The sequence below is a fragment of the Struthio camelus genome, chromosome 1 (genome assembly GCF_040807025.1).
Source record: "Struthio camelus isolate bStrCam1 chromosome 1, bStrCam1.hap1, whole genome shotgun sequence".
In the NCBI taxonomy this organism is placed as follows: Eukaryota; Metazoa; Chordata; class Aves; order Struthioniformes; family Struthionidae; genus Struthio; species Struthio camelus.
In genome coordinates, this window is record NC_090942.1 from 176,856,687 (window position 1) to 176,869,197 (window position 12,511).

At 37.8% G+C, this 12,511-nt stretch overlaps 1 protein-coding gene across 27 annotated transcripts in view; it reads left to right on the plus strand.

Annotated features, from left to right (window-relative positions):
* The window catches only part of MYCBP2 (MYC binding protein 2), a 222,431-nt gene that overhangs the window by 181,661 nt on the left and 28,259 nt on the right, over positions 1–12,511 (plus strand). For all 27 annotated transcript variants that reach the window (XM_068929451.1, XM_068929456.1, XM_068929463.1 and 24 more), the window contains 7 exons: positions 4,139–4,383; positions 4,615–4,782; positions 6,480–6,637; positions 7,085–7,284; positions 8,570–8,719; positions 11,340–11,500; positions 12,065–12,221. In XM_068929451.1, coding sequence (XP_068785552.1) covers positions 4,139–4,383; positions 4,615–4,782; positions 6,480–6,637; positions 7,085–7,284; positions 8,570–8,719; positions 11,340–11,500; positions 12,065–12,221 — 1,239 coding nt within the window. The remainder of the gene's footprint in view (positions 1–4,138; positions 4,384–4,614; positions 4,783–6,479; positions 6,638–7,084; positions 7,285–8,569; positions 8,720–11,339; positions 11,501–12,064; positions 12,222–12,511) is intronic.

Consider the following 12,511-nt stretch of genomic DNA (forward strand, 5'->3'; position numbering starts at 1 on the left):
TATGTAAGTATGGGGTTAGGAAAGCCAAAGCCCACCTGGAGTTGAACCTGGCAAGTGACATGAAGGGCAACAAGGAAGGTTTCTACAGGTGCATCAGCAGCAAAAGGAAGAGTAAGGAAAATGTGGGCTCACTGCTGAAAGGGGAGGGGGACATGGTCACAAATTACACGGAGAAGGCCGAGGTACTGAATGTCTTCATCGTCTCGGTCTTAACTGGTAAGACTGTCAGCCGTTCCCAGTCTCTGAAATCAGTGGGAAATGGACGTGCAGTCAGTGGACATGCATGAGTACATGGGGCTTGATGGGATGCACCCAGGCAGCATCTCATGGGTGTCCTGAGGGAGCTGGCTGATGTCACTGCAAGACCATTCTTGATCATCTCTGAGCGATCATGATGACTGTAGGTGGTTACTGATAACTGGAAGAAAGCAAATGTCACTCCTATCTTAAGGGAGGGCAAGAAAGACGATCCAGGGAACTACTAGCCAGTCAGCCTCACCTCAATCCCTGGGAAGGAGATGGAGCAAATAATCCTGGAACATAACAATTTCCAAACATACAAAGGACAAAAACGTGTTTGGGAGTAGTCAGCATGGACTTACGAAGGGGAGATTATGTCTCACCAACCTGATAGCCTTCTACAGTGAGATGACTGGCTTGAGGGATGGGAGGAGAGCAGTGTTATAATCTTGACTTCAGTAAGTCTTTTGACAGTCTCCCATAGCATTCTCATTGACAAACTGATGAAGTACAGACTATGTTAGTGGACAGTCAGGTGGAATGAAAACTGATGCAACTGCTGGGCTCATAGGGCTGTGATCAGTGGCATGAAGTCCAGCTGGAGGTCAGTCACCAGAGATGTGCCCCTGGGATCAATACTGGGGCCGATATGGTTATCACCTTCATTAGTGACCTTGGCAATGGGGTAGAGTGCACTCAGCAAGTCTGCAGATGATAGAGAACTGGGAGAAGCAGTTGATGATAGACCAGATCGTTGTTCAGGCAGAGAGGAACCTCATCAAGTTCAACAAAGGCAAGTGTAAAGTCCTGCACCTCAAGAGAAATAACCCAGTGTGCCAGTAAAGGCTGAGGGCTGACCTGCTGGAAAGCAGCTCTGCAGAGAAGAACTTGGGGGTCCTGGTGGACACCCAGTTGACCGTGAACCAGCAATGCACCTTTGTAGCAAAGAAGGCCAAGGGTATCCTGGGCTGCGTTAGAAAGAGCATTGTCAGCAGGTCAGGGGAGGTGATCCTTCCCTCTAGTTGGCTCTGGTGAGGCCGCGCCTCGCTTTCTGTGTCCAGTTCTGGGCTCCCCAATACAAGAGGGACATGGACTTACTGGAGCAAGTCCAGCAAAGGGCAGCTGAGATAGTGAAGGGTCTGGAGCTTACAGGTTGAGGCTGAGGGAAAGGGGGCCATTTAGTCTGGAGAAGAGAAGACTGAGGCTGCGTCTTATCAATGTGTATAAATGCTTGATGGGATGTTGTAAAGAAGATGGAGCCAGACTTTTCTCAGTGCAGACAAGAAACAGTGGGCACAACCTGAAATACAATCAATTCTATTTAAACATAAGAAAAAAATTCTTTGCAGTGAGGGTGATCAAGCACTGAAGCAGGTTGCCAGAGAGGTTATGGAGTCTCCATCTTCAGAGATATTCAAAACCCAATTGGACGTGGTCCTGGGCAACCTGCTGTAGCTGAACCTGATTTGAGGAGGGAGGTTGGAGTAGGCAATCGCTAGAGGTCCTCAATAATTCGATGATTCTATGACACTTATCTGTCAGAAATGTACAGCGTAGAAATCAAACTCTCAAAACACCTGAGAAATACAATACATTGGCCCAAGGAGAAATTATGAGAAATATTTGTGAATGCTCAGCAGAGCTGCCTGCCTTGAAGCCTGACCAGATCAGAATCATCAGCTTTTCTGAAGAGAAAAATAGATTCATCCTTCTAGACTATGAATGTGGATAGCAGAGAAAGAGTGTTGTCTTTTCTTTAAGAACCATCCTAACTTTTTATGGGCTTCTGAAGCTAACTTTTCTCTGGCTCCTTCCTCCTGTTTTTTCTTTTCATCCTTTGCTTGTTTTAGCATCTTTCCTCTGTAGTATTCATTATGTCTTACAAACTTACAAGCAGAGAGGTAGAGAAAGAGAGATGGAGCATTTCTTCCCCCTCTCCCCGCTATCTTAGAATAACAAAGTTGATAGGAATCCACAATCTCAAAAGAACTTTAATCTCCACAAGTAAAAGTAGTACGTTTGTAAAAATGTAAAACGGTATATACTTGGCAATTAGACGTCTTATTGGCCGGAGGTACTGGCAGTATCTGTGAAGGTTGCTGGTGATCTTCCTCATCTAGGAAAAGCTCACACTATGCTCATTTTTGGCCTCAAATGTTTTTTCTTCAGGACTCCAGCTTTATTTCTAATATTATAAATACAGTAACAGATCTTTTATCAGCTGACTTCGTTCCTTGATTGAAACCTTTTTGCACGGATTTTCTGTTACTTAAGGTTTGCCTGCTTCGTAGGCCATCAAAGTTTTTTTCTCTTTTGTCCCTTGCCCTGTAAGCTTCTAGACAGAGATGCTCCAGGCCTGGCAATCCCATGCTAGTTTGAGTAAAGGAATCTGATTTGAGGAGCAATTGAAGTTTAAAAGGCTTCTTTCCTGTAATGGGAATAGTTACTGTCCTTGAAGGAGCGGCCTATCTGCTCCTCTGACAGCAAAAATGAGTGCTGCATTGATTGCACGGGAGGAATTTTGGAGGTGGGAAAGAGTCTATTAGTCAGAGACTGTCTATTTAGTTAGGCATCTAAATAAAATGTAGCTATTTCTAATTTAAGTTTATGCAACACTTAAAAGGTAGCCACAAAGGCCTGTCGTGGTGTTTCAGAACATCTAGACTAGATTTTTAAACTTACGATTTAGCCAGAGAGCTACAGAGAGCTACAGAGAGCTTGGTGCTTTAGGGGGCTCCTGAAGGCCTAAGTACCTCTTCCCATGGTACATGGCAAGAGAGATTATGAGACACTGGAATGAATCATCTCATTGGTGTCTCTTTCTAGCGCTGTTTATCTGTTTCTGGTTTCTGAGTCACTCAATAAATAGAACCGTCATTCCTAGAGCGTTGACCGGAACATCTACTCTTCTGTTTAGCATGAGTCGCTCAGACACTTTATTGTTTATTCTTGTTCGTTGATCTACAGATTTTGCATTCCAGTGTCCTACATGGAAACTGAGCGTTTCTCAGGCAGAGTTATCACCTGGTGGTTAGGGTGGAACTCAGGTTGTCTATTCAGACCACTTTCAGGCTGAGAATGGCCTAAAGCATAGGTCTTGGGAATGCTCTAGTTACTAGAGCTTTTTTAAAAGGTTTACCATGGCTATTTTATCCTCATTTTCTTTCACTGGACTATGCCATGTTCAAGAAGAGTTGTTCAGATCGAAGTTATACCTCGGAGATTAGGCACCTCTGGGACTTGAAGGCTGACGCTGCATCTTTCTGCCCGTTACTGAATTTTTAGCAAAGTCGAGGCAATTGTCTTCCCAGACCAAGGTGTTTTTTAGCCTCGTGAAAATGCTGGGAAACCTTTTTGGTTCAGTGTGTGGCAGAGGTTAAGTGCAAAGTTGAAGTGTTCAAAGAGGGGAAATGTATCTATTGTTTGCTGATAATTAGGTGCCTAAAATCCCAGTGTAGGTAGAAACTAGGCAAAAATTGTAGCACATAGCCATGTGTTTATACTGTGGAGAGTACAATGCGAGTAAAATTGTACAAGCTGCCTAATTCAAGAATTCTTTAAGTTGTGGTTGTGGTTGCTTTGATTTGTAGTTTTATGTTAGAAGTAACGTTTTAGTGTTTTTAAACCAATCTGAATAAAATAGTAATGCTGTTATGTGACATCATGGCCAGGCTTTTATGTGAGGACATAACTATACTTCTTGCAAACTGGAGCGTTTTTTAATGGGAATAGCAAGAAAGATGTTCTTCTTAAACTCTTACCCTGACCGATTTCAAATCCTTGCTTCAAAATACACAAATATAAATGAGGCTTTTTTAAGACAAGCAGAACAATGTTAATATATTTTCATTCTTAAAATTAAATTTATTGAAACTGGATTTTTTTTGTATTTTTCTAGATTAAGCAATCTAGGCGAAAACCAATGCAAGTTAAAACTCCTCGTGCCTTGCCAACTATGGAAGCTCATCAAGTGATTAAAGCTAACGCACTGTATTTGCTGTCACTGAGTAGTGCGGCTGAACCCAGTATCCTCTGCTATCACCCTGCAAAAACATTTCAGTCTCAACTTCCCAGTGTTAAAGAAGGAATTTCTGAAGACTTTCCTATTAAAATGCCATGTCTCTATCTACAGACATTAGCAAGGTAATTAAAGGTAGTTTAAAGGCAGTAAAACGACATTATGTTTTTCACTAGCACAAAGAAGTCAGAACTAGCTTCAGTACATTAGGTGAACAGAAAAGGAATAGTGTCAGCTGATTAACTGTATTTACAAAGGACTTGTGTGTGTGTGTGCACGCGCGCGTGTGCGTGTCTGTGTGTGTGTTTTAGTAACTTTTAGGCTTAATGCTAACTTAAAATTCTAATTTGATGCAGGCATCATCATGAAAACTTCGTTGGGTACCAGGATGACAACCTCTTCCAGGATGAGATGAGGTACCTGCGCTCAACTTCAGTACCTGCACCGTACATCTCTGTTACTCCTGATGCAAGCCCTAATGTCTTTGAAGAGCCAGAGAGTAACATGAAATCTATGCCCCCAAGGTACTTCCTTGTCATTCTAGGTACTACATGCAGATACTAAAACATTAGCACAACACCAAGTTCAAAAAAAAAAGAGAAACATTGCTGTAGTTAAGTAGGTAAAGAATCAGGTCAGCCCAGATCGATCTCTTGGAATTGCAGCAAAAAAGCCAAAAAACCATAAAATCATAGCTTCATAGCTACAGAAATATCTTCAGTGAATCATGGCAGTGTCAGATGTATTTTCAAACACTAACAGTGTGAGTTTGCACACCAATTCTGGTTTTATGATTTGAAGCTTGAAGGGACAATGCAGGTGAATTGCTTTCTTCTAGAAATGTCTTGATTTCACAACCTAAATACAAACAAAATGTTTCTTAAGAAACGGATGAATTAATCTTAGCATACCTTAGGAAAACTCATCCTTACTCCAGGCCTGCTTTTTTCCCTGTAGACACAAAATTCTTCCGGGCTCTCCAAAACTGCAGAACTGAATAAGTGATCAGAAAAGCAGTGATCCAAGAACAGTAATTGTTGCAAGCTCCTTGAAACGTAGCAATTTTTTTTTCTCTATTTCCATTCTATAGCAAGACTGACCGTAGTGCAGATGAACTGCCTTTTTGAAAGGAAGTAGCTGGCATTTTCCTTTCAAGATTTCATTCTGAAGGGAAGCTTGAAAAGGGAGGAATAGCACCCCTTACATTTTCAGAGCAAATTTTTGGTTGTTTTTTCCATGGGAAGTTACACATTTCACTGAAGAAGTGACAGCTTAATGGTGTCTAGTACCAAGACTGCTAGATGGATTCTGTTACGTTAAGCCAATTTCCTGTCTAAAGGAGTTTACTATAACCTAATTGAAGCAGTTATGGAGTTTTTTGTTTTGCCTAGGGGACAAAAGCTCTCAGAATATCTTAATGAGTAGTTCAGGATCAACTTTGATGCTTGGGTTTTTTCAGATGTCAAAGAGTGATTCCTCATATTATAGTGAGGATGTAATGAAGCAAAAAATTACTATTAATCTGTTTTTATTTCAATTTATTATATTTTACACTGACTAAAAAAAACAGTTTACTGGAATGCCGCAATCTACAATATAGTCTTTTCAGAAATAGAACTTTTCTAGCAAAACTCCTTAAGAGTGCATCGTATTGGTATATTCCTTTATTAAAACTGTGGGCACCGTGGTCTCCTGAGGTCTATAGGGAGAGCATAAGCTGGGAGATCTTCTGCAGACTGTAAGAAGTCCACTGAAGGTAAGGAGTAAAACATATGAGAGGGGTAGCCATAACAATTGAAAATGGACTTTAAGGCTCACGATGTTGCATTCATTACACGAACGTCTAAATTTCAGCTGGCTTGCATATGTAAAAATTCACTTCATAGATGTTTTCACACACATTCCCAGGGCAAATTTCAAACGCCTGAAATTTCAGGCGTTATCTGAATGTTTGTATTCCTCTGAAAAATACGTGAATTCATGGAACTTACTGAGTACATCATTACATTTATGTATAAGACATTTGCGTGCCTTTTCATCGTAACTAATTCTAATGTTTTTCTTCTTTCTCAAATTTAACAATTATTAGATACATAAGACAAACTTTCATCCCACAGTAGTATTGTCATTATTAAAATGCATGCCTCTTTATTTAATATATATGTGTGATTTAAGTATTATATTCACTAATGGGTGTATAACTTCACTGATTTCTTTGCAGTTTGGAAACCAGTCCAATAACAGACACAGATCTTGCAAAGCGTACAGTCTTTCAAAGATCATATTCGGTTGTTGCATCGGAATATGACAAACAGCACTCAATTTTGCCAGCCCGAGTTAAGGCAATCCCCAGGAGACGAGTCAACAGTGGAGATGCAGGTAAGAGAGCAGACATCTGAAGCAAGGAAAAAATAGTCAAAGATATGACGTTGGATTTACAGTTCTTGGAAACAGTGGAGAATTATAAATTCTTATAAATGCATACAATGACTTTTATTTCTTTTTACTAGCAAATATTAACTGTTTGTTAATACTCACAGGATTAGCCTAAGAACAACTCAGGAATAACTGCAGTTTTGAAATATGTGGTGCCTCTTTTGTGCTTGATTTAAAAACTGGAGTAGTACTTTCTCAGTTTTAGTGTCTGCCTACTTTCTCAGTTGAAGCATCACTTTTCCACATTGTTTTTAGTATACTGTTTTCTTAGAAAAAATGAACAGAAATATCAGTTCTATTATTACTCTTTTGCTTTTTATGTTCACTGTGGCTGTAAAATTACATTGCACAAAGAATCTGACGTATGCATATTTTTATGCTTTTAAATAGAAGTGGGATCCTCTCTCCTGAGACATCCATCTCCTGAACTTTCTCGGTTAATCTCCGCCCACAGCTCTCTTTCCAAAGGAGAGAGAAATTTCCAGTGGCCAGTACTGGCATTTGTAATCCAGCATCATGATCTGGAAGGACTTGAAATAGCAATGAAACAAGCCTTACGGAAATCTGCTTGCCGAGTCTTTGCCATGGAGGTATTACTGTACTATTGGATCTGTTTATAATAAGACATTAGCAATTTCTATGTCGGATACATTTTAAAACAGTTTATATATATGTGTGTGTGTGTGTGTGTGTGTGTGTGTGTGTGTGTATGTGTGTGTAAAAATAAAAACAAAAAAAGAATTCTATTACTGATTTCTTGCAGTTCTTACATCAGTAAGCCTTATTAAAAATTTCATTTAGTTGTATTATTTATTAACTCTCAAAGTCAAGAATGCTAATTTTACCTGTAAACCTTCTCCAGCAGTATATTCGTATTTGTTCTATAGAAAATCTCTGATAAGGGAGTATTATTAAGGCTGCAAAAATCAATTATTCAGGTACTGTTTTCTTCTCATTATAGATATATTCCCTGTCTTACTTGCAACTCCTTTTTCAAATCTTGGTTTGAAAATTGTATCTTTAGAATTGTTTTGGTGCTGATAGTATCTGGGTAGTTTACAACTTCCTCCCGAAAGGGGTGAATGCTACCCAAGTTATGTAGATAGTGAATGAGCCACCAAAAGATCGGTTAAAGATCAGTTATTGCAACGAAAGCTGCAAGAGGCATCCTCAGTAGGACGTTATTTTAAATTTCAGCTGAGCTCTAGTGAAGTTTCTTCTGAGCTTGTACACAATGAAAGCGTTTTCAAGTACTTATAACTTGTGAAAATCTAGGTGTATTTTCTCAGGTGGAGTAAACAGCACATATCTACTGTAAGCACCACCACTCAAATTTGAGGTCTCAACAGCAATTCACAAAAGCATTGCAGCTTTGAAAAGAAGAATGTAAGAATGTTGCATTATCTTGAAAACTTTTTTTTTTCCCACTACGTTCGTTTTTTGGAAGTGGCTGAATTATTTTGATTAATTCAGCCAATGGTGGGAACCAAAGCTCAGCCTACAAGGTTGTAAATTATAAGTAATCTTTACTTGGTTAACCAAATTGGGTAATAAGCAGTGCTGCTACCTCATTCTGTAATAATCTCTGGAAACACATAAGGACTTTACTTTTTTCACCCTTAAAGATTTTTTAAAGAGCTTATTTTTGTACATGGTGTTTCTGAACTAGTTTGCTATGTCCCCTGCAATATATTTGCCATTTTAAGAAACTGATTAAGCTACTGATTTAGAGAAATGTGCCTTATTTGAAGACCTGTGTGTGATTACTTGACTCCCCAAATGTGTCTGTGTATCTGTTTGTATAAAGTGTTTAAAACGTAGTTCTACTCCAGCTTTGCTTAGCCAATTGATAACTCTGTGTGTATTTTATTTTAGGCTTTTAACTGGCTTCTTTGTAATGTCATTCAAACAACTTCTCTTCATGATATTTTATGGCATTTTGTGGCTTCTTTGACTCCTGCACCTGTAGAGCCTGAAGAGGAGGAAGATGAAGAAAATAAATCAAATAAAGAAAATGCAGAACAAGTATGTGAGGTTCAGCATACCTTTCATAAATATAATATCTTTATTGATTTTGAAATCAATTTAGAAATATTTTACTATGTCTAAAAAGAAGCCTTAATCCTCTCTTCTGTGAAACGGAGCCCTAATAATGGAATGAAAATTTTTACTCTTAAATCATACAATATGTGCTTGAATCCTTTAATAATCACAGTTAAATTTAATTTTCCTTCTCAAGTTGCCAAATTTTGTGTGCTGATGAATTCCAGTCTTTAAATACATTATTCTTACTCATATTCAAACAGTGTAAGGAAAAAACCCATAAGCACCTTTGCCTATAGCCCAGTAACAAAAAAGTTTTGCTGTTTACTTTCTATTCTCCCCGCTAAAGAAAAAAAAAACAAAAAAGAGAAAATAGGAACTTTTTTGTTCAGCGCATTAAGAAAATACATAGTTTTCAAAATTTGGCACGCGAAATGGTACAGTCTGACACAACACTGAAAAAGCGTATTCTCACAGTCTCTTCTAGATTTAGCTGTAATGATTGAAAACATTATTCTACCCACCATGAGTACCTCAAGAGATCATGCTAGCACTCCTCACAAGTCAATCAGGGTAATTTTTGTCACTTCAAATGTAATCCAGCTCTGAAACTATAAATTCTGGAATGATTCCTTTCAGCATTTCAGCTCCGGTATATTTCTGTAGTTGTTTGCAAAGTGACTGTAATCTCATCCTACATTTTGTGTGAGGTATCAATTTTTGCCTGTTATATATCAACATGCAGGTTTATAATTCTACGTACTTGTTTTTTAAGAGTACCAAATGCTGGTATGTATGCATTAAAGCTGATTGTCACTAGCTCCGTCTATTATAAATACGCTTGAATGCTGTTTCTCTGCCAAGCTCCAGCAATCTTCTCCCCCGTAATAACTTCAATTGGCACATCAAAACAGTTTTCAGCTAGTTGCTAAATACAGCTCAGCTGATGTATATTCAACTCCGGTGTCTTCCTTCAGTAGTGTGATCAAATAATAAAAATACCTATCATAAATATGTGCACACTATGTAACAAATCTAAGGCAATTATTTGGTACTTCTCCAGCATTAGGATTCTTTTGTGTGTGTGAAATATTTAGACATAATCTTTTAATGCACTAGGAGTGGGTGAAAAATTCAGTACTGAATTTTGAAACATTGGGGGTGGGGCTCTAGAACGCGAAAGGGTTTAACACATAAGATGCAGATCCAAGGGGTAATGTCCAGTCCAGTAAAAGAAACCAAAATGCAACAGTTACTAGACTACAGAGGAGGCAGGAAGGAGCAGGATGCTAACTGCCTAGTCAGGATGCTGAGGGGAAGGAGAATAGCTAGGATTTGAACTTTTTTTGAATAACTGACTGGACAAAGTCCTGGGCCGCCTGCTGTAGGTGACCTTGCTTGAGCAGGGGGTTGGACTAGATGATCTCTAAAGTTCCCTTTCAACCTCAACCATTCTGTGATTCTGTGACTTTAAATTTATTTTCAAGTGGATCCCTTCAGGAATTGAGCGTAGTGTGTTTGTGCTTTTTCCTGTCCCAAACATCTTCATGATATCCTGAACATCTTAATATGTCAAATTTCCAAATAGTCCTGTTGTCCTGGAGGTTGTACAATACAGGAAATATGACCATTATCTCTAAAAAAAAAAAAAATTCTCATCCCGAATAATTTTTTCTAATATGATTGAAAAATTGTCTCAACAGTGAAGGCTAATGAATAATGTTCTAAACAGAATTTTCATGAAAAAACAACCTATATTAACACAGCTGCTACTTTTAATTTTCAGAATGAAGTGACAGGCTACAATCAGGTCATATTTTTTTATAGTGATCTATCTTCCATCATTTTCAATAAAACTAATGGTTTTACTGCACTGAGGTTTTCCAGTTGTAGTTATAGCAGTACAATTAGAATATAAAAATCCCTTTATGTAGTTGTAATTGCAAAGAAGGTTATATTGATTCAAGAACAAAAACAAAATTAACTTTAGTAAGAGTCCTTTTAGATCTCCAGATTTCTTTGTCTTAGCGTGTAAATCTGATCTAGTCTGGTCGTACGCTGGAGAAACACACTGATAAGTTTTCATTTGTCTGGAGAGAAGGGTGGTGGCTGGAAGATGTGCCAGCTAGAAAGACCTCGTTTGAGTACAGACTCCCTCCAGAACTACAGTGCAGCATTTCAGCTTGTTTTGCTGTGGTACCTCATGTACCTGACAGAGCTGACTGACAGCAAAAAGTCAGTCTTGATGTTTCTATGATGTTTACTGCTCAGAAAAGTTATTAGCAGCTGGAGTGTGTTAATCTTTCTGGGTCTTATTAAGTATTTTTTTTTAGGTGGTTATGTTTCCAATCTTTAAATTGCAAGAAATATCATGTAGTAAGATACTTTCGAGATTTCTTGTTTCATGTTCATGTATAAGTTGTTATTTAAAAACATAAAAATTTGTTATTTCAAAAATTCTCAGACGCTGTCTACTTTGAAGTTCCTGTCCATTGTAGGATTATTGCAGTTATTCTCAAAACAAATACTATAAATGTTTTTACTCCTATTTATTTCATCTTTTTTGTTTGAAAGTCTATTAACAAATTCCGTTGCATCTTAGGAGAAAGACACAAGAGTATGTGAACATCCTCTGTCGGATATAGTGATTGCTGGTGAAGCAGCTCATCCCTTACCCCACACTTTTCATCGTCTACTCCAGACAATCTCTGATCTTATGATGTCTCTTCCCAGTGGTAGTGCATTACAGCAAATGGCCTTAAGGTAAGCATAAACTAGGAAAATTCTCAGGAGGCTCAAAGTATCCTAACAGTAGCAATGAAAAGATTTTGCATTGCAGATCAGAAGTCTGAAACAACTTAATGTGTCTGTAAAAACGAGCATGTACCTCCTTACACATAATATAAAAGATTTTGTAGAGTAAAAATGAATTTGATCTTAAAATTCTATAGTGTATTTAAAAAAAAAATAACCGCAATATACCATAGTATCTGTGAGTATGTGCATGGTAGCTTAATAACATTTGCCTGAAAAATCTGTTATCTGACTAGTTTCCTTAAACTGTTTGAAATTTTTTTCTTGCGTATTTGTCTTAAATACAAATTGAATAATACTGACTCTATTTGTAGTTATGGTTACACAGTTGTAAAAAAGTTTATTCCTGCCTTCCTCAAAATGACTCAGAAACAATTATGATCCTGCAAAAATTTGAAGTTAAGGGTTTATAAAAACCTTTTGAGAAGCAAAAATGTAATTAATAGCTTTGCTGGTAGGTTCTGTCTCTTAAGCAATGTTCAAAATTTCAAAATCCGCTGAATGTTTTTTCAGATGCTGGAGTCTCAAATTCAAACAATCTGATCACCAGTTCTTGCATCAAAGCAATGTTTTCCATCATATCAACAATATTTTGTCTAAATCTGATGATGGAGATAGTGAAGAGAGTTTTAGTATCAGTATACAGTCTGGTTTTGAAGTCATGAATCAGGCAAGTATTATACCTCTATCACAGAAACAGATTAGTTGTGAAAAACTTGTAGTCCCTGTAATTGAACTGTTTTAATTAAAATGTTTTTACTTGCAGTGTTGTATTTCCTTGAATGCATCTCACTTATAATTGGAATCCTGTTGTTGATGTTCAGATTTTCATATTTAGCTGTAAAGGTTCAAATGTTGTCCCTTAACCTAAATCTCATTTAAATCTGCATTTTGGAGCAGTGTTTGTGTTATGTTAGTCCATTTTTTAACAGGTATTTTTGAATGCTGAACGCTTTTAGC